At 40.2% G+C, this 22,427-nt stretch overlaps 1 protein-coding gene across 1 annotated transcript; it reads right to left on the bottom strand.

Annotated features, from left to right (window-relative positions):
* Positions 1–4,014: 4,014 nt before the first annotated feature.
* On the bottom strand, positions 4,015–20,748 carry lin28b (lin-28 homolog B (C. elegans)). Its single transcript, XM_026341745.1, has 4 exons — positions 20,739–20,748; positions 19,786–19,976; positions 6,977–7,164; positions 4,015–4,411 (listed from the first exon to the last, which is right to left on the bottom strand). The coding sequence occupies exons 1-4, from the start codon at positions 20,746–20,748 to the stop codon at positions 4,105–4,107; spliced, it is 696 nt and encodes a 231-aa protein (XP_026197530.1). The 3' UTR covers positions 4,015–4,104.
* Between the last annotated feature and the right edge of the window lie 1,679 nt (positions 20,749–22,427).

Below are 22,427 nucleotides of genomic sequence, written 5' to 3'. Positions count from 1 at the left end.
AAAATCCACCCATCTACACCTGCACAGCTCATTAATACAAAATACATCAAAATCTTTTATTTTCATTTTTGCTAAGGTCAGCTAACCACAGAACAAATATCTATTTTCTAAAATGTCCAACATCCTTTACCAATACAATTTTAAATAAAGCCTATTTGTACAAAAGGTTCCATATAGACTTAAAAAATGTGTGCGGTCGAAGATTGAATTATCTTTTCTACTCTCTCTGCTCTATGCCAATTATTTTATTTTAGTACACATGAAAATTGAACCAAATTTAAATAAATATGAAAATTGTTGATAACACTGTGTGATCTGAGCCACACAGTCGTCTACACACTGAACACCACACACTGCGTTATGCAACATTTGTGATGACTGCATGGATGGGACTGATTGCTTGTGTTGTCTCATGTCTGCATGATTAAGAATATAAGAAAATTGTGAAAGTATTAATAAACATGATTCTACGAATTTGTTATTCTACATGCAGCCTTCACGAACCATTTGATTATTACTAACTTGAGATTATTTGCAACGGTTTCTTGGCTGTGTCAAATACTGAATAGGACAATAAACATGAGATCAATCAGTAGTTACATTGATTGGAACAAAATATAACGCTACTATCAACAATATCACTATATTTTTACTGTGGTCACGTATTTTGTTCATAACTGGCATTAACACTTTATGTTGCCCCAATCCAACATGGTGAATCTCTCAGCTGAATGTGAACCGTAATACTGCAGTCATATGCAAAATCGATCATCTGATAACAATATTTATCTTCATTAACATTTTTAGAATGATGTCTATGCAATGTCACCATTAGTACAAAATCTATTCATGTTAACTGTTAACAATGCCACTCTAAAATACAATTGTAGAAGGGGCATCATATCCAAACCACACAACTTCGGATTATCTGAGGCTGTAAAAATGGCTGCCAAAGGCCTTTAGTATGGAGCCCATCCAAAAACAAAAAATAAAAAAAACAAGAAATAATGAAAATATCTATTTGGTAACAGGGTCAGACAAACAAAACATAAAGATAGGCACTCCTTGTGCGTAGTACAGTATAATCCTATTCTTTTCTAGCGTAAGCCCAACATATCAAGTGGTTACAAAAAACGGTTACGCTGAAATACTAAGAAATTAAAAACAACAGCCAATGTCTTTTTAAAATTTGTTCACATGGAAGTGTAAAATATTTCATATTTAACATGTATATATCTGTATAACTCACTGGCTGTCTGCCGCTAAGTGGTAAGTGTTTACTCATAGTATAAAACAGAGCTGGCAGAAAAACGTCACCCTGGATGTGTGAGATAAACACGCCCATTCTGACAACTCTGGTAAAACGTTCAAAAAGGGCTTTGATTGTAAGATATATTTGGAGTCACAAGTGACGAGCCATTTCAGAGCTGATTCATTGAAAATGCCCTGCGACTCTAGTGCGACAAGTGGCGATTTAATTATAAGAACAAACTGCATGAAGGAGGTAGAGGGAGCTGGGAGGAGGTAAGGAGTTTGTGAAGGAACAGCGAAAATGAGGTAGGCTTTTGCTGTAAACAAAATAAAAATTAAAAAAAAAGAAAGAAAGTTTTTGCAGTAAGAAAATAAGAAAACTTATCAGATCTGGGAAGGAAGACCAGGGAGTCTGTGGCAACAGTAGGGAACTTCTCACACAACACCTCAGTACAATAGAGACCTACAGTTAATCAAACGAGCGCATCAAAAAAATATATATATACAAAACAAAAAGAAATGCACAACTATGTATAACTCAAGAGGTAGTTGCTAATATCAGTACATGAATCGGTTACATCTTTACCATTGCTTAACAGAGTTTGTTGAGTCAGTCAGTGGATGATTCCCAAAAGAATAAAATACACTTTTTTTGGTTAATTCCCTGAGAACAGTTCATCATCCTGAGAGGAATTGTGTGTAAAAATGTAAAAATACATATAAAAGATGTTGTTTCCATAGAGGTTTGAGCATGGGCTGTGCTCCTTCTGTGGTTTGGTCATTCACGTGTTTTCCTGTCATGCTGCATTGTTGAGATTTAATTTTTTAAATGCACGCACACATTCAAAAAGCTGTACATTGAAGAAAAAAATTAAAATAAAAGACAACTGCAGCGTTGCACTTTCAGGAATAAGTCCCTCTTATTCTGAAAGAACGCAGATAGCAAGCACTTCAGTAAATCTTGACTTTAAATGCCTTCAAAAAAACAACAAAAACAAAATAAAGCCAAACTCTTTGGTATAGAAATATACCAAAAAAAAAGTTGGTTGTCTACGTAGAGCTTTTAAAAACACACAAGCTAATCAGATATCATCATACAAAGTTAATTGATTTGTCACATCGTTAAGATACAACTCCAAAGCGACCCGGCGTGAACTTTGTGAGGGGTCGACTTCAGATAAGCTCTTTTCACATTCAATATGGTCAGAGAAGAGTTGTTAGGTCACAAATAAGTGCCACTAAAGCCATGCTTGGGATTCAAGTTATACCAAAAGCAGCACTCTCTCTCTCTCTCCCTCTCTCTCTATCTATCTATCCCCTTCTCCCTCTCTCTCTCTGGCGTCTCATCCCAAAGAGGAATGAGCATTACCTGGCTGGTGCTAACTAACAAATGGTAGGCACAGATGGAAGAGGAACAGGTGGTTCGATCGTACTCTAACACAGCTGGGAGAGCGAACCGCTCCATGTTTTGTGACATTCATTTCCCCAAAGAGGAACAATTGGTGAGGTATTAAGTAGAGCAGCAGTGATGATAGTGGATTGGTCTCAAACTACACCTATGATAAAAAAGGTGAGTGTTTGTGCTGTGTCAGAGGCGACTGCTGATGTGGAGTAAGATCTCTAAGAAAAAACAGTCAGTTTGATTTGTTGTGGATGAAAAAAGTAGAGAGAGAGCTGTAAGTTTCTACACAACAAAGTATCCCATGCAATATACAGGGCTATTCACCTATGTCAGAGCTAATTCCTTATATTTGCATTACTTAAAGTTAATAGAATTTAAATTTTATCTTGTGACTTTACATATATATATATATATATATATATATATTAATGACTTATGCTATGATTTATAAACTGTAATGTTATTTTCAACTAATTACGCAAGAACCAAAACAGAAGTCTAACGATTGATTCATTACCTTGATTCTAAACTATGATCTAGCTGGATTATATGATGTTTCCCCTAAGGCATGTCTTTGTATCATAACAGGAAAATGAAAGGTTAATAGTGTTGACTTGCGCCTGTAGAAGAGGCGCTCCGGTCTGACAGCTTTGCTTTCGTTTGGAGCATGCACAACACGCACAGGCCCCGCTATAGACGTGGATGCACAACGGCACATGCTCGCTCTTTGACAATCAGTTGGTCCAGTCTGTTTCACGTAAAAGAGAGGTATGTAGTGAGTGTTTCAAGATTATAGGTAACGTAATAAAGCAGCTCGTCATCTTTTTAAAAGATTCCCACTCAAATCCATAAGGTATCCCTAAAGAGCCGAGAAGCAGTCAAGCTAACAGTCCTATGGGCATGGATTATCGCTTAGAGGGGCTCAAGCTTTTAAAAGTCTTCTTCTAATCCTTCTTAAAATGAGCTACCATGTGCGCTAAAAGGATGCATCGTGATGTTTTCAGGATGATTAGGGCTATGGGATCTTGATTTGTGACTTTAAATTGCCGTGGAAAGGGTATTCAAAATGGCCACCATGTAGGTCCAACGATGAGGGAAAAAAAGGAGACAAAAATCAAACCATGCTGTTTCACCCTTGAGCTGCACTGATTGAAACAAGAAAAACAGTCATCGCCTGCAGTCACCATTCCAGCGGTGGTTGCCATAGCTGCACCAGATGACTGCAAGTCAGTCACACACATTCACACACGTCTGTACCCCATTGATCGTTGCCATAGCTACGCTGGTTAGAAAAATAAAAAATAAAATAAAAAAATCAGTAAAGAAATTAAGACCTCCCATGTTTTTTTTCACAGGTGTGAGGTAGATGAGGGGGGGTTCAGGTATCCTTGACTGAAGGGAGACATGAGGGTCGGGTTTAGCAGAGAAAGGTTCACCTCTACGGGCTGTTTTCAGGATTTCTTCCACCTGTAGGCTCGGAGGCCACGGTGTGTCTGGGGCTCTTCAGGGGAGGAGGAGGAGCCCTCCAGAGGAGATGAGCCAGAACGCTCCCCCTCCTCCTCTGGGGGGCAGAGGTATGGCCCGGTCCCTGGGCTGGAGGCCGAGGTAGACGCATGTTGGTCCTGAGAGGGCGCCAGCGCCTTGTGGGGACACTGAGCCACCATGTGCGTGATGCTCTGGCAGTAGTGGCATTTCTTTGGCTGGGGGGGCAGGCCACACTCCTTTGCATGGTGATCCAGACCTCCACAGTTATAACAGCTACACCGAACAAAGGAGACAAAAAGGAAAAATGAGAATACATGGCATGACGACTAAAACAAAGCCTTTAACATAATTCCTTAAATTCATTAAAATATCAATTTACAGGTTTTAATCTAAGACATAAAACTAGACTTTGTATGAAAATAAACGCAGCATGTTCTCATACAGCATCAGCGCTTTAGAGCTCTAACATGCTCTAACTCAAATGTACCACTAGATGGAGGTATGACACATGATATTGCTCTGGATCAAAAGAATGACATTGTGCTGCATGTCAAAGCACACTGTTATTAAATTTGATAAGAAGCACAAGAGCCCTGAAAGAGCAGCAATGAAAACCCTGACGGCTTGCTGTTATTTCTTGTTGCTTTTAATTGAAGAATGCAGCCAATCGAATAAACTGAGGTCGTCTTTACAGAGGAGCTGAGAGCAGCAAAAGCACATCACCATGAAATAATGTTTCACTATTACATATTTTAAGATGCATCTTTTTTGATTACTCGCAAATCAGAGTGTCAGCATTTTGATACCACGACATAATAAAAAAAAAAAAAAATCATGACATGATCATTTTTTTGCTTCTGAAGAAGGGTTGCAGTATTTCCAAGCAGAATTTAGTGCTTAAATAATCCTTAAAAAGAAAACACCAGTGGAATTTAAATTAAACAAATAAATGTAATAGATCCACATTCTCACTTCTTACAAATTACATATTGTAATGTACATTTTAATTGTCTTTTTATATAATTACAGGCAAGTTATTGATAAAAGTGTTGCTGTGACCTCTGAAATAAAGCACGGTGGGTTTTAATATATATCTCTACTTGTATAGTTTTGCGAGGTTATAACACTGTATTTATACTGTATATTAATGATATATCAGCTGCACAGGATACAATAGAAATGCATTAATTTATTGTAGAAATCGTTTTTATGATGCATAATATTTTCTATATTAAAATTTGAATAAAAATGGGGATCTGATCAAATTTCTTACACATCTCAGATCATTCATTAGAAACCTGTTTTATTTCAGCTCATTTGATTCAAATTTAAAACTATATAAAGCATTTGTCCGGCATTTACAGAAATAAAATCCTTATTACCAGAAACACACAGATTAATGTATTTCTTGCTCTTTAGTATTGTGCAATAGGTTATTCATTAATTGATTAAAGATTAAGTTTTTTTTTTCTAATAAACAGTTTTGAAGATAGCTGCTAAAATCAAATGACTGATGGATTCAATTGTTTTGTGTTTAAGGAAACTTGACACCCCCTGATGACGATAAAATAGGTGCAACCATTAGTGCAATAACACATCATATCCATTATAGATGATTTTGTGCAACATGTGCATTTGAAAGAGCCCCTTTCTAATTGTTTCTTGGCAACGCGGGCACTTAAACAATTCTGCAGCATTTGGTTCACGTTTTTTGCCAAACAGTGACAAAGACCTTGCTCGTCTGCTCATTTGTGTTTTCCAAAATGGGCTGCTTTCATAATTGATGTCCATCTTCACAAGATATGAATTTTTCAAACGTGAAACTCCTTGACACAGCTGTGATCTCAGGAGTAGTTGTGCTGAAAATGGACTACACATTAGCCGGCTGCATAACAGAGTGACCAGCAGGGGTCAGAGCAGCATAACTGCCACAAGAGTTGCTGACATCACAGAGGTCTACCTGCCATCTCTGAATCTAACACCGCCTTGCTACCACCTCACTAGAAGATAGAGACACTTGATCTAACACTGAATCAATTATTCCAAATAAACTGAATTATTCAGCTGGGTAAAACAATCGGGGAGCCATCTCTCCCAGATCGTGTTCCCTCCTTTCAAACAAAAGCTTTTCTTTTCACACCTTTAAAAAAGCTGGATGCCACAGGGTTATTCCACTCAGGAAACAGCCAACGTTAAGTGTGACAGAACCCGATTCTACAAGGAAAATGTAGCCTAGTCATGTGATGGCTTCCTACAAAAGATACAAGTACATACTTGGCTCTGCCTGGCAGGGTTTGCTATACATCAAATGAAGGCATTCTCTGACAGCAGGAGGACAGGGAACACAGCCTACTCTGCTTAAACCACCAGGCATTTTCAAGGAGCTCCATATGGCTTGCTCTGACAGATTTGAGCAAAGCACTCTTCGGGATTTCACTGAGGACAAAACAATTGATTGAGCTGCTGCCGCATTGAGATGCATCGAAGCCAAATCTATTCCTGTGCTAACGTCAACTCTAATGTAAAAGCTGGCAAATTGATTTAAAATACTGGCTATAGCAGGCAAAGTGCTCTATTCAATTCCTTATTATGGTGCACAATAACCATAGCAACAGGCATGTACTCGGGCAGATTGAATAGATTTAATCTATAATCTCAGCCCACTCAGAAATAGCTCCCTCAAGATGTACATGTAACATATGTCTCAACCACATACGTTGTGTGTTAGATGGCATAATGCGAATGAATGCAAATTAGTTATTACAATCATGCAGAAGCACGACACATACAAATCATCCACTTTCTCATTTACACGGTTCTTAATTTGATTATACTCACCGGTCTCCCTTTGGTTTGCGTTTCTGGAGTGGGACCTTCCCTTTGGGTCTCCTCTCGCTGCCCGCGCAGGGTCCACCACCAGGTCCAGTCACCCGCAGGGACTCCAGGCCCTTCGAGGACTTCTTATAGGTAAACTCCACCTGCTCACCCTCCTTTAAACTGCGGAAGCCCTCCATCACCAATTTGCTCTGTAGGGAGAAAAAGCAATTATCCATTTCACAATGGCAGATCTTTGAAAGAAAAAAAAAAAGATAATGCCTACAATACACAGGGGGCTGCATTTAAGTCAGGTGTAGTCATTATTATAGCTACAATATGCAACTTAAGCTAACGCTAGCATGAGACTCAAAATCAATACACTCTGCTCTGCCTCTCCTTTCTCTGCTGTGCTCTGCTTCACTCTCCGCAGAGTTTCAGGTAGTCGCCCTAATAAAATAATTATAAATAATAATGTTCCAAAATGTACTAATTAACCAGAAATGCCTGAAATTATCCGATTGGTTAGAAGGATAAAGCCCCACTTACAAACTTTTAGAAGTAATTATCTCTGCACTGTGGCTTGGCTGTTGCCATGTATCTGGGTCACAGGAAGCCTTCACAGCACCTCTTCACACGGAGACATGTTTTAGAGGATATGTCTAGTACAAAAATAATAAGACATACTATAACTTGAAGTCGGTGTTCACTGAATTTATGTCCTCATTTCAGTATTACATGGTACAATAAAAATCCAACAATATTCAAATATAATAATCATCATTCTGATTTTGTCTGAGCTCTGTTCATTGTCTAGCTTTAGGAAACGGTACCAAACTATTTTACAGATCCATGTATCCTTGAATAATGTTAAATCACGTGAGAGCTCATTAAAGTCAATTCCACTATGTCATTTTTAAAGACTTTGAATACACGATGGCACTGAAATGTATTTTGCCTTTCCTACTGGGTATTTTTTAACCTCAACTGAGGCACTAAACTAAGTACATGCTTTACACATAATGGTCTTGAACAGGCAAGAGAAAGGTAAAGAGAGAGCCCCGAACAGAAAAGGTAATATTTCAGTGAAAAGACTCAATTTAATATTTTATTTCTTCTTCTTTTTTTTTTTGCCAGAACTGAGTTAATCTCCGCATGAATGTTGTCAGTCCACACCCATCAGAATGAGTTTAACTCATAAATATTGAACTGTTACCAAAGATATTATCAGGTGTGTGTGGACAAACAGCTGTTTAATCAACACCCCAAGTAACTGTCACAGGAGAATCAACACTTATTAACACCGGGAAGTTTTCCGCGAGGCCTTGTCCACACTGCTGCATGCGACAAACATCTAGTAACACACAATGAAAACAGAAATGGAGGATTGCCGCTATGTGGTTTGCACCAACTGCCATGACAGTCTGTGCTCAGAGCGTCCTTGCTCCCTTTATCTACTTCTCACACCACTTCCTATTCCCTCTGCAGGGAGAAAAGACAAGAGTGTCACACCCATGCAATCATTTTCTCTCAGCACACCGACCATCCATCTTATCTACATGATCGGAATTATTGATTTAGTTACTACATAACCACTGGACAATGATTTATGTCTTCTTGATCGCACAGAACATTCAGCTGATAGACGCTATATCCATGACCTTCATGAATTGCAGCAAACCCCGCAGATCTCAGCGTAGGTAAACACACACCCACATGAGCGTGCAGTGTGCAGAGCAAACCTACTACCTCTATACATCAAGGCCTATAAATAACACATAGGGTATCTGTAAATGCAACGCCTGCTTTAGAGACAGATGTGTAGGAGACATAGGAAGAGAAAAGAACACATGATCAGATGGAATCAAATGTGAAACAATAGAGGAAGGAAAGAAACTGTGCACAGCAGCATTTTTTTCTATACGTCGTCCTGCTGTTAGAGGAAACTGAACGTGCTCTATAGGTGTATTTTAACATATATATGTAAACAAGAGAGCAAAAAGCAAGGATATATTAACAGTGAGATGAAGGAAACCTAAAAGAAGACGCATGAATTAATTAAAAAGTCAGGGTTTAAACTCACTGAACTCTGAAATACTAATATAAATTAAATAAAAAAATCGAATATTCTTGCAAAATAACAAAAAAAAAAAGATTCCGTTTAAGTGTAAAAATATTACTATATTACTGCTTTTTGAGGAGTGATATGGTGTAATCAAAATAAAAGAACTCTATGGATACATCTTTAAAAACATCTATTAACACACAGTCTAATCAGAACAGTGATTTCATTTAGCTTTTTATCTCAATACAAAATTATTGTAAATTACTCCTAAATGAATTTTAATGGCCATTAAAAGACTTTTTTAAAAAGTTTAAAGAGTATAATTTAGAACTAAAAATGTTTATAGGGGCTATATGGACAATTTACTGATAAAGTTAATGCAATTTATTTATCTTATTTTAATTAATGCCTTTAGATTAGATTGGATATGTGTATTTATTTATTATTAACTAATATTACCTGCACTCCCCAGATAATAATTAAAATTATTTTTTAGTTCATTCCTTCTAAAAACCTATACACAGAACAACTGTGTGTCTAATATCAAACTTCTTTAAAACCCTTCCTACTCCCTATTTATACAATTTTATATAAAAGAAAAGAGAAACACAGTTGGTGAAATATTACAACGTAACCTGCTATAATGCGTTCATTCTGTTCTTTCTCTCTTTTTCCTTTCACTCCCTGTACTCAGTGAGGGCTGCAGCCAAGGCCACTTTGCTTCTAGTCGATTGCTGATGGACGACTCATGCATTTTGGTTGTTCCGATATTGGATTTGGCTTTGAGGAAAGGATGAGGATCCGGGGATGGAAATGAGAGAAAGGAAAGATTTTGCACAACAGATGTAAGCAGGGGAATAAAACAGAAGCGACAATAAGGTGAGTAACAAACCGAGCTTCTAGCTTTATGCAACCAATGGGGGTCGATTACAAGCGGCTATGCTTAGGAAAACAAATTCTAGGATTGTATAGTTAATTAAGATAAGATAACATAACACTTAGCACTCAACTAAGGATTTAATTTATTAATGTATCCACATAAACCGCACAAACACAAAACCTGGTTGTCTATTTTTTATAAATAACAAATCTAGGAACCTTGGGCAGTCTGAGCTCTCCATGTTTAAATTAAAGCACCAATTGATTTTGTGATTAGCATTATTAGACCATGCCAATGACTGAGAGGCATTCCTGCAGCAGTAATCAGTAAAATAAAAAACGATCCCCCACAAACACAACATAATGATGAATAATAATCTGTAGACTCTTCATGTTCATGAGTCCTTCCTCTTCCTGCACTGTCTTCAATCCACAGGCAGCTTGTCTCTCCAGGTCATAGTTGAGTAGTTTGTCTCAGCATCCTACGCCCTTTCCAACCCCCTCAATGCCCACAATGCACCAGTGAGGAAACCACACAACCTCTTTTGTTCTGCAGAAATGCAGGAAAACATACACACACAGAGAGACCTGCTCTTTACAGGATCTTGTTTCACACTCGTGCCTTTATGTCTCAGAACTGTTTCATTTCTAAAACATTCTTCTTGCAGCAGCTTATTCTCAACAATTGCAATTAATAGAATGAAGCGTGTGCACGAATCCATGTGTGTAAAAAAAAAAAAACACAAACACGTCACAAATCAGAACCTGTTCCCCAAAAACCCTCGCCTCTCGAGTAACCTAGTGGGTGTTCTGACCTGGTTCAGTTTACATACAGAGGTCAGAAAAGGGCACGGCCAGGGACGGGGAACAAGCGAACATCAGAGGAAGAGATAGAGAGAGGGAGAGCACAAAATGGAGGAGGGGCCTGGAGAAGAGGGGGTGGTGGATGAGTTTGATGAGGAGTAAAAGGAGGTTCCTGGAAATGTCTCCAGCGTATTTGGTTCAGCTCCAGTGGAGGACTGATTCGTGATAGGTGATTGGACTTGGGGGAAGCCCAGAAACAAAGCCCTCATTTGATCAGGAGCCCCACAGGTCAGCAGCAGAGATCTGGGTGTCAGTGGTATCACACCACCACCCCCCTGTCTAACTGGATCTCTGTGCTTTAACTCAACCAGCGGTGGTGGCTTCCAGTTAAGACAGCACCATTATCTCAACCCCCCTTATTAATTTACTCATCGGTCATCATTGAGAACTAGAATAATGAATATCAAGACTGCGATACGTAAACTCTAACGTCCTGATAGATGCTGGTTGTAACGACATGTAGCAACCGAAAAATGAAGATCTGGAAGCGAGGACCCAAAATTAATAATAAAGGTAATTCCACTATGTCATTTTTAAAGACTTTGACTACACGATGGCACTGAAATGTATTTTGCCTTTCCTACTGGTTATTTTTTAACCTCAACTGAGGCACTAGACTAAGTACATGCTTTACACATAATGGTCTTGAACAGGCAAGAGAAAGGTAAAGAGAGAGCCCAGATCTGGAAGCAAGGACCCAAAATTAATAATGTAATCTGTGAGTGTTCAGGACAGAGAGAGAGTCATTGGAACTGGAAAAGCACCAGTATTAAACTGGAAACAACGCACCCTGTGACCAGGCAAGGAATGCTGAGACAATGGGAGGGGGTAAGATATGCTGTACCCAGCAGGGTTCAGGATTACAATGAAGGATGGACTGAGACAGAGCTTCAAGGACCCTGTATTGGCCAAAAGGTTTGTGCTGGTGAGCAAATCAGCAAATGAACGGCAGCCATACTCTGAACAGGAAGCTGGTTTGATACTCGGGATCATAACAGACGAGACTGGCTTTTCAAAAAATATTTCACTCCACGTTTACTGAAGAGAGTAGAGGTACAGCCACACTGATCCACTGAGAGCTTGTCAAACCAACAGCAGATAAAGATGACCAGTTTCAGGGAAACCAGTGGTGTTGGTAAATCTGTATGCTCCTAATTAGGACAATGTGAATCTCTTTGCACAATTTCCATATGCTCATACAGAGCAATTTATTGTAGGGGTTTGAATTTCAATTGTGTATTACATCTAAACGTAGACAGATCATAATTCACATCTGGAGCATTAGCCAAGTCTGCCCATTAACAATTTCTTCCCAAACATATGGAATGACTGGAGATATAAAAACCCAAAATCTAGACAGTAGCTATTCCTTCCATTAGCCCACCAGTCCTATTCTAGGTTGGGTTTCTTATTTATTGATTGTGCATTCTTATTGCAAAATACTGCCCTTGTTAAAATATTGTTATTACCTAACCTAAATTATCCTACTTCTGTCATAATAATCTCCTACGCTGCACAATAATGTCAGACCATAGCCCAATCTGCATGAATCTATGCTTCCCAAATAAAGCAAAGATTTCTAGGCTTTTCAAGCCTCTCAAATAGACTCCTGGAAATAAATGCCTTCTTATGGAGTCAGATAATATCATACAATGCTAATAAAAGCAAAGTAAAAACACAAAAGGTAAATTTCTTATCTCAGTAATAAATGCTAGAACCCAGGAGAACTCTCTGACCCTCTCATGTGATCCTGACATGAAAACACATAGCTCTTACTACAGATTCAGAGGAGAAGCATGACCGCAGATCAATTAGATATCAACAACCTATTTAAGAAATCCTACGAAGAGCTTCACGCCAGCAGTAAAACTAAAATAAATGCCTTCTTGGACTATTTGGAACTTCCACATCTCACACTATTCTGTGTTCATCACGACAAATCTCTGGTCATTTAACTATTTAGCATTCCCCGCATGTCTGATGGAGCATTGACTCCAGAACTGATCATACCTGATGCCCACAAAGCATAGACAGAGTGTAACAACTTGTTCACAGCTTTAAATACATCAGCGTCTTTAGCCTCTATGTTACCAGCACTGTTGTGATTAATACACTGGAATTATGGTGTCAGTTTAGGTCTTATTTCAATTAGAAACGGGCACCGTTCACTGCCCATTATAGGCAATCCTCTATTTATCATCTCTCCCAGAATCCGCCTCCCAGTTGTGGCCCAGGTAAGGATTAAAATGTCTGTGGGATCTTTATCAAGACAAAATAAAACTACATCTTCCCACAATCACATTTTTCCAGATATCTCCAGGTATGTGATTTTGTAAAGAAGCTCTCTGCTCCCCTGCCATCTTAGAAAATGCAGAGTAAGACAGAAGAATTTTTAGACTGCAACCCTCCTGATATGCAAACCATACATTTCAATTCCAGAAACAGCATCCCCATCCCTGGATTGTCTCAGGGAACAATGGGCTGAAATATCTCTGATGAGGCTCGGTCAGTGTGCGGTTTGAAGAATTCATTCACCATCCACATGCATTAGACAAGGGTTATTGCAGGTAAGGTAATACATCATCCAGAGCAAACAAGCAAGGACCCAGGATTAGATAAAACCTGCTACTGCTGTCATCAGGATGAAGCCACTCTGTACCATCTGTTTTGAAGCTGCACAAAATCTGACACCATTTTGGCTGCCCATCATTGAAACACTCTCTAATATCTGCAGTAAAGTGATATAACCAGATCTTGGAATTGCACTATTAGCAGTAGCCAGCGTTTTCATTTTTCAGTTTTTTCTCCTCTTCCCCCTTCCTTCTCTTTGTCTTAATATGTCTTTGTACGTCTATTGTACATTGATGTATCTTGTCGATCTGCATTTTTCACTGTTACATTTCCTCTTGTGCCGTAATTTTAATTTTATGTGTTAGAAAAGTAAAAAAAAAAGAGATTTAATCGTAAATAACTCTACTAGCAGCTTCAGCGATATTCTAAAAACTGATGAAACTGATCCAACAAAATGGATACCGACATACTCTGGAATGGCTTGATTATGCTTACAAGCTTCCTTATATGTAATAAATATCTTCCTATATCTACACGTGTGTGACTGTGTGTGTGTGTGTGTGTGTGTGTGTGTGTGTGTAGGAAGGAGCCAGCGATCAATACAGACTCCAACATCCTGGATAGAAATAGCCCTCCTTTTCATCAGCCGGGCCCTCGTCATCAACAGGCCCAGCAATCAATACAGGAAGCTGTAACGTGAGGGGATGGGGAAGTGGAGAAAGGAGACCCACCATCCTACACCAGCCTCTCTCTCTCTCTCTCTCTCTCTCCGTGGCAACCACCGACTATGGAATGGCTAATTATGGGATGCTTTAAATCAGAGGTGGCCCACGCAGAGCCGCGCACTGGATCAGGCTCGTATTAAGAGGAAATAGGGTGTGTAGGGGAGAGTGTGAGGGAGATGGCGGTCACCATGTGGCATGGTGCCATTAAGTAGCTTTTTACACACAGGAAATGCTAAGTGGACAAAGCTGGGCCAGATCAGCTCTGATGGACATAACACAACAGGACGCATATAAACCAAAGAAGAAAGAAGAGAGAGAGAGTGAGCGAAAGCTGGATGAAGGAGAGTAAAAAAAAAAAAAAAAAACACACAGACACACACACACACACACACACACACACAAAAATGCCGGTGAAAACCACCAACAGAGCCACTCTTATGATGCTGACACCCCAGCCCTCCTCAACACGTTGTCATTAGTGGCCCTGACCCTTGAACCCTGCCCAACCCCCATCAAATACTTAAAAGCCTTCATGTTTCCCCTGCCTCAAATTAACAACATCCAACACTCCCGATTATGACTGGGGCAAATATTTGATCTGGGGGAGGAAGCACTAGATCATCTTGCTACTTTTATCAGCACAAGAGGGGAAATGAACCTCGCTGAGGTGACTGGTGATAAAACACACAGCCAGCTAATAACTGCACCCATTCAAAACAGAACCACTTGTACAAAGCATGGAGGTTAATTTCACAGAAATGGTTGTGTTGCCACAAAAACACAATGTTGAGATATCAAAACATCTACATATAAACTGATGACACAATATATATTCACAACACGACCACATGACAGAAGTAGCATAATGGTTATTAGCTGATTAACTTAATTAAGACATTGATATGAGAAGGTTAATACAAGCTAAATGTTGGTGTATTTTTTTTTTCATTGCTACATTAGATGTAATCTTTCTCATCATCTGAATGTAATGTTCAGAGAAAACCTTCTTTCTTAAATAAGGAAAACTCACATTACCTGTATATGGACTTTAAATAATGTCAATTTAAAATTCCTTATTGACGCTTTTCATACACTGCTCAAGAGAACAGAGAGACTAAACTAATTCTAAAAGCTAATTTTACATCTGCAACAACAAACGGAACAAAACCAACAACTGGAAATAAGAATAAAAAATCGAAAGGTTAATAAAATAAAAAATACAGTGTAAACTAAACAGAAGTAGCATGCAGTGCGATGAACGGTATGAAAGATGAAGTGAATGGCTGTGTTTGTATTTCTTTATATAATTTTTTATTCATCCTTTGCATATGAGGGCTACTTATGTATTATATTTTAGTTTTGTGTGTTTTCTGTGTAGCACATGCACATAGGAAATTTTAGGCATCCAGCAGCTTCCAATTAATGCATTCTCTATCTCTCTAAATGAACAAGCTGGTCAATACAAAAGGAATAGGCAACTATTTTAATAAAATTGTCTTCATTTTTTTAAAGAAATATCCCAAACATTGTTTGGTTGCAGCTTCTTATAGATTAAGATTAAATGTTTTTTCTTTGTCACAAAAACAATATTTGTCATAGTGGGATCTTGTAAATTAAACTAGAAATCTTCTAGCTAAGAAATGAAAAAAACTATTTTTTAATGTGCAGGAACAACTCATTTTTGTTTGTTTCCTCCTTGTTTAGGTTTTGATCGACTATGACAATGTGTTAATGTTTTCAATGAATCGAAATGAAAGAAATACCACATGTTCAATCATATCCAACAATCAACTTTTACCCACATGACCTGCAGAGCTGGACTCAGCGTGATCTCTGTTTGTATTTCAGGTGAACTGCGACTTGCTTTTAAGCCCTGCTCCGCTTTCTACTCCACCACCTTTCCAATTAGCTGTATGCGGCCAGCTCCTCAAACAGGAAGTCACATGACTAGTCTTTCTTCTTCTTTTGCGTTTTTTGATGTGCAGAAGAGAAGGGTGGGTTGCTGGTGGAGGAATGGGTGGGGATAGTGTGCCGGCAGGAGAGACAAAGCCTGATACTGGCTATCTGGAAACAGAGATGGGTGGGGCCTGCATGCCAAACGGTGACACGGACCAGAGGTTAATCTCACTAGGGGCCCACTTTAACCTCGCTACACAAAACACACACTCTCCCTCGTGTGTGTGCGCACATACACACACACACAGACACACAAAATAGAAAAAAAAAAACTCACAACGGTTCACATGTAGACATCAACAACCTGGCGGTTAAAAGCAGAAAGTAAGAACCACACACACACACACACACACACACACACACACAGGGGCTCCACAAATTGAACACACACTCAGGAGGTTTGAGGAGAATAACAGCAGCAGCAGCAAACTGTTTAACATTTCAAACTGATTACCGACAAAGGGCAAGCAACCCCCCACCTCACCGCCACACACCCTTTCACCCCACCCAATCCTCCTGCGTTTTTGTCTTTAAAGAAATTCCTCTTTTTAAAGAATGCCCGAGGAAAGAGCACCTCCCTGCGTCCCAGCAGGAGCTGACACACATGCACACACACACACACACACACACAGTTGCACACAGGAGGAGCACACTCGGTCCAGGTAGTGGAGGAGTTGACAAACAGAGATAATGAAATGGCCAGTGTGTAGAATCACAAGGCAGAGAGGTACAGTATGGCGGGCGAAGGAGCTTAATTGCACTGTCTCTCTCACTCAGTCGCTCTCTCGCATGCACACACACCTTCAAAAAGGAAGTGATCAGATAGAAACTCTGATGAAGAGGCCTCCCAGGAAGAGAACTCATGGTCAGGCAGGGACCGCCCGCTGACACACACACACTGCCTCCTGCTCCTCCACTCACTCGTCTTTTTCCAACCTCTCACTCATGTTTTCCTCCTCAGCTACCACTAGCACACCCACCACCCCTCACCCACACTTATTTTTCCCACATCCCTCCACTTTCCCTCTCCTAGGAAAACTCCTCCTCTCTCCACCTCTTTCTCCTGTCCTCATGCTCCCTCTTGCCCACCTCATCGTCCTTACCGCTTACTCCTTCTCATTGTGGATTCGGGGTCAGTGTACAGGAATAAATCTACCACCTTTCTACTGCTTTATTTTACAGAAACTGACAGATCTGCCTCTCACTCTGTTCTTTATGCATATTCTATGGTTGGCATACCACTGATAGATATGTTGCCTTCATTGCAGTCAGGTTAGATACAGCAACAATAAGCTCACCCATACAAAACCAAGCAACTATTATGGTAAACAAATGTTCAGTTTTTTGTTATTTCCCAAGCAGAAATGTTCCAGCTTCTCAAATGTTAGTATTGGGGAATTTTACTAGTCAATTTTGATTAGAAATACATTTTATTTGCACAATAGAACAAAAATAATTAAAGCAATTTGGATATATGGAGAATTATGAGGCATTTTTCACGCCACTGTGACATTTTATAACCAAAATAAAGAATCATAAACGCAGTAAAAAACAGCACATTAATCAAAAATGAAAATGATTGTTGCATCTCTCCCTGTATACAAACAGCAATATTCTTATTTTCACGCACAAAATTATACATTTCAGACACTGTTTTCACAAATATCATCAATATGTCCAAATGGCTTCAGGCTTTCAGCAGAGAGACAGGGAGGGAGAACAGTCAGACAAGATGAGTGACTGATTTAATGAGAGCGTATAGATGAATGCAAATACAGAAAATGGGGGGTGTTTTGCATTCAATATGGCAACATGCACACAAATGCATCCAGTCGGCTCTTTGTGCTGAATGACAGTTGTATTATTGTAAACACATTGCTATGAAACACTGAGGGGAAAATGCACCAGTGTAAAAACATGATTCATCGCATGCACGTCAATTAATCTATAAGGTTCGTAAGCGTTAGCATTTTTATTTAAATGCAATGTGTAAAAATGCAATTAGCGGCACACAATTAAAAAAAAATCATTTTAGAGGAGAACCTGGCAGGAAAGTGACTGCAACCAATTTCATACCTAAGTCCTTTATTATCAAAATACTTGGAGGAGTATTTTGGAAAATAATCCTCCAGAACGCATCAGACTGTTCTACAGGTTACAAAATGCTCAGAGACACAACGTTTATTTGTCCTGTGCTCAGCTCAACTAAAACATCTCCAGCCAGCAGGGAAATCAGGAACTGAGGGTATGCAGACAGATGCAGTGCATTTAGTCCATAGAGCCACTATATAAAAGTACAAATCAAAAACTGATAACTCAGTGCTGCAATATGCAAGTTCCCGAACCGCTGCTTGATTTGAAATAGCCACAGCAGTGCTCACATACAACTATAATCAGATGCATATAAAGGCTGACAGGAAATGAAATGTGCACAATTTGATGAGGATAACACTGCTTAAACAGAATTCCCTCCAAATGTGAACATTTTAATACCGGGTTAAATTATTCTTTCTATTTTTTTAATTGACGTAATAATTACTTAATATTAACTATCACTATATAACTATAACCAACTTTATCACTGTAAAGATTCATAGCAGAAGCCAGTTAGTTTATATATAAATAAATAAATATATCCAAGAAGAAATAGTTGAAGACAGCAGCTTTTAAAAATCTAAATGTCCCCACTGGGTTCAGCACAGACACTACTAAACTTTTTTTCTGCAAATCAAGCTACACTTTAAGTTACTTAACATGAAAGGACTGATGAGGAAATAAGTGAACACCTCAGTGAAACCATCATTTAGACTTCTGCATCCATCCTTCTCTTTATTCAGCACTGCATCACTGCTGACATCTGACCCCTAGTATGTCCCCCTCCCCTACGCCTTCAGCACAACATCCTGTGAGTCCACAATAAAGTCACCTCTCAGAAAGGGAGTCCAAACGCATCCCTTCATCCTCCGTCGTTGCTACTTTAAAGCTACTTTATAGGACCGTAAAAAGGCGGTTTAACGGGGAGACGAGGAGCTCAGAGAACAGGGGGACTCCGCTGCTCTTTGTGTGCTGCAGATTAAGTCCAAAAACAAGGCCTCAGAAATGAACTCCGTGCACAATAAATCAAGGGTATGGACTGTGGGACAGCAGCACAGGCTTCACGCCCCTGAGCGAGTGGGAATGTGTTTCACTCAACCTAAAGCTACGTTTGAAAACCATCAGCAAGGAGCAAACAGGCAGCAGGAGAGTGCACACTTTGACTTATTTTTAAAATCTGCTCTCCGACATGTTAGGCTGCTGCAGACCAGCCAGGCTCTGCTGGTCCATTAGGGGCCAAGTGTGAAACTAACCGTGTCATAGCCACACGACATTTCTTCCCTTCCCCTTTGCAGTGCGAGAGGGAAGCGAGGAAGGGGGAGGACTGGATGCATGTGGCCCGAAGAGGAAACCTAACATGTTTTTTCAAGCCCGTGGACGACGTGTGATTACACAGTAACGCGTTGGGCAACGCGAACGCATCCGGATGATCGGCTACGATGTAACTACTGGAGCTGAGGAAATAAAAGAAAGAGGCCTGGGGGGGGGGATCAAGATGTGCTCCGAGTGGACAGTGGAATAGTTGTGGAGTGAGACACAACTAATGAATCACTGGTCGTGTTGCACGTTGCTGAAAAAAACCAAAATCCGAGCGAGGCCCGACTCGCTGCGCATCACCACAGAGCAGATGTTGATTCGTCCGCGGTTTGGGGTTTTTTTTTTTTGTTTTTTCAACTTACTTGGTGGACGAAAACATCCAAAGGGGGGTCGACGGGGCTTCCTTCGCTGCTGGTCATTGAGATAAATCCGAAGCCCATCCGGACGTTGAACCACTTGCAGATGCCCGATCCCGACAGAACCTGAGGTCGAGTCCGCTCCTCCTGCTCGGTGGACTTGGCGGGGTCTTCTCCGCCACCTTTACCCGGCCCTCCTGAATGAAACAAGGGAGTGGGAGTGGGGGGTACAACACAAGAAGCAAGTCAGAACATTTAGTAGCGTCAGGGATGGATATCCCGGTTTATGTAAGTTTAGCTGCGTAAAAAGAACTTCTCCAAGTGGCGTGGTGCTGGGGGGGGGGGGAATCCCCTCCACTTGCAAACACGGGCTATGCGAAGTTCAAGGCCGATAGAAATTTCCTACACTACTATTTTCGCCACCGTACAGGCGATCGTGTGGCTGGGACGCGTGGTGCTTCTCTGATCCTGTGTGCATCAACGCAACTCCCCCCCCCAAAAAAAAAAAAAAAAAAAGAAAAGTTGTTTGTTACTCCATGACAGATGAGTGCATCTGATTCGTGCACAGGCATGCTCCGTCGGTGGAACTTGTGGAAGATCTGTTTTTTTTTTTTTTTCTCGTGCATCTACAGCCCAGCTCCCCCCCCACCTCCCAAAAAAAAGGCAGGTGTACACATGGTTCCTCGAGCTTTACGAGTGGGCACAAAACGCACAAACGCTCTAACAATGCATCTAATTAATGCAGCGAAACCTGGTTACATATGGAGCTCGGCAGGGGCGGTTCGGGTCTTTCTTTTTTTTTTTTTTTGTACGGTTTGGAACAGTAATCACGTTGCACCTTGCCCCCCCCCCATCCCCGTCATCTCCCTCCCTCCTCGAGCGAGCACACACACACACACACACACACACACACACAAAAAAAACTAAGAGGACAAAATAGAAAATAATTGCAGAATAACCTTCGGCCATGTTTCCCCGCGGACCCTCTGCGCCCAAGTTGCAATAGAGAAGCTTCCTCTGCGAAAACGGGCTGCGGTCGTCACCATTAATCCGACATCCTCGATCCCATCGGTCACCAATTTAGCTCGCATGGTACGGCGTGCGTTCTGCCTTTTGATATTTTTGTCATGTCTCTCTCTCTTCCCTTCAATCCCTTCCCTCGCTCGCACCACCTCTGTGCAGCTCTCCTCTCTCTCTCTCTCTCTCTCGCTCTCTCTCTCTCTCCCTCTCTCCCTCCTTCGCTCTCATTCGCTCTCGAGCTGGCTGTGCCCGTTCCCGTAGTGAGAACACGTGACTTTGTCAATTACATGCTTTCTTGCTGCTAATTTCTTGCACTGCGATTCGTGTGGAGAGAGAGAGAGAGAGAGAGAAGAGGGAATCGGACTCGCAACCGCCACAAACGCCCCCCCCACCCAATCCAGACGTGTGGTTATGAAATGCATTTACTGCAGCAGTAAAATATACAGATACCATATAACAGAATACATTGAACTACATGTACCAGGTTGTATAGTCAGGGGCTGATGCAGCCACATTAAAACTGTCCTGGGATCAGATTAGATGCAATTCAATTACATTTTTATTGCACCCTGTGCAGTAATTGAAAATAAAAAAAAACATGAAAATAATGATCAAGCAATTACAAAAGCAAATGAGTAGGTTGACCACGACAAGAAAGGGAATCTGCACTGGCTGACATATTGGATTTAAGAGACTTTTCTCATTCTGTGGGGTCGATGCATGAACATGCAGGTCGCTGTCTTGTGTTTTGTGGCTTATTGAACTACAACAATCATAATTACTTATGTATATTAACCCACTAGTTATTAGTTATTCAGTGTGTCACAATAAGGTGTTTTTATGTACAAGCACTTTCTCATCGATGTATTATTACCAAATATGCTGACAGTATGTAAACTTTTTACACTGAAAACAACTCACAGTGCATCTAAAACATGGAGACATACAACCTCTGTCTGTGTGTTTAATAAACTACATTTACACTTTAGTGTTTTAAGCATGGTTTTAAATTTGAGTTGAATAAACCCATCTCTTTGTTGCAAGGATAACAACCCAACATGCAGACACACCAGATCTTCATTTCCTTTACTTGAAACCAAGAATAACTAGTAAACAATCCCGACTAAAACACAGTGATAATGTTCTTTGCTTTCCACGGGTGGACATGTTGTTTTTGAGCTCATGTTCCTAACGTACGACCAGTTACCTCCCAGCATCATAGTGGGCACCAGAGGAGAAGCTGAACTCACAGCTTTGGAATGTGACTGGAAAACCCAGAAAAACAAACCTGAAAACTGATGAAATGATCTTCACTCGTTATTAGAAAATCAATTCTCAGGCAACAGACACTTTGTCTGATGTCACAGAGCGAAAATCAAATAACGGAGAAACGACAGAAAACTTTAATTTAAGTTAATGAGAGAAAAAAAACTGCCAATGAATAGCAAGAGACAGTTTATCTCCACGAATAACTTGTGCAAGTTATGACTTGATTAGTTAAAATTAAAATGTATGTTTGTCTAAAAAGAAACAGGTAACATCTCCACAAAAGAGAAGTTTCAAACTCCACTACAAATCTTAGTGCTCGTTCCTGTTCTGCACTCTACTTCCCTCCACTGACGTGGGAC

Source organism: Anabas testudineus, chromosome 24 (genome assembly GCF_900324465.2).
Source record: "Anabas testudineus chromosome 24, fAnaTes1.2, whole genome shotgun sequence".
NCBI lineage: Eukaryota > Metazoa > Chordata > Actinopteri > Anabantiformes > Anabantidae > Anabas > Anabas testudineus.
The sequence above is the reverse complement of the archived record's forward strand: the minus strand, read 5'-3'. Positions and strand labels throughout refer to the sequence as shown.

Bases quoted from the DNA above. Each gene is read 5' to 3' on its own strand.
- lin28b (XM_026341745.1), bottom strand. The intron at 7,165-19,785 runs GTAAGTTGAAAA...TTCTCCCTACAG, and splicing joins TGGATGTTTTCGTCCACCAA to AGCAAATTGGTGATGGAGGG. The intron at 4,412-6,976 runs GTGAGTATAATC...TGTTCGGTGTAG, and splicing joins CGCAAACCAAAGGGAGACCG to CTGTTATAACTGTGGAGGTC.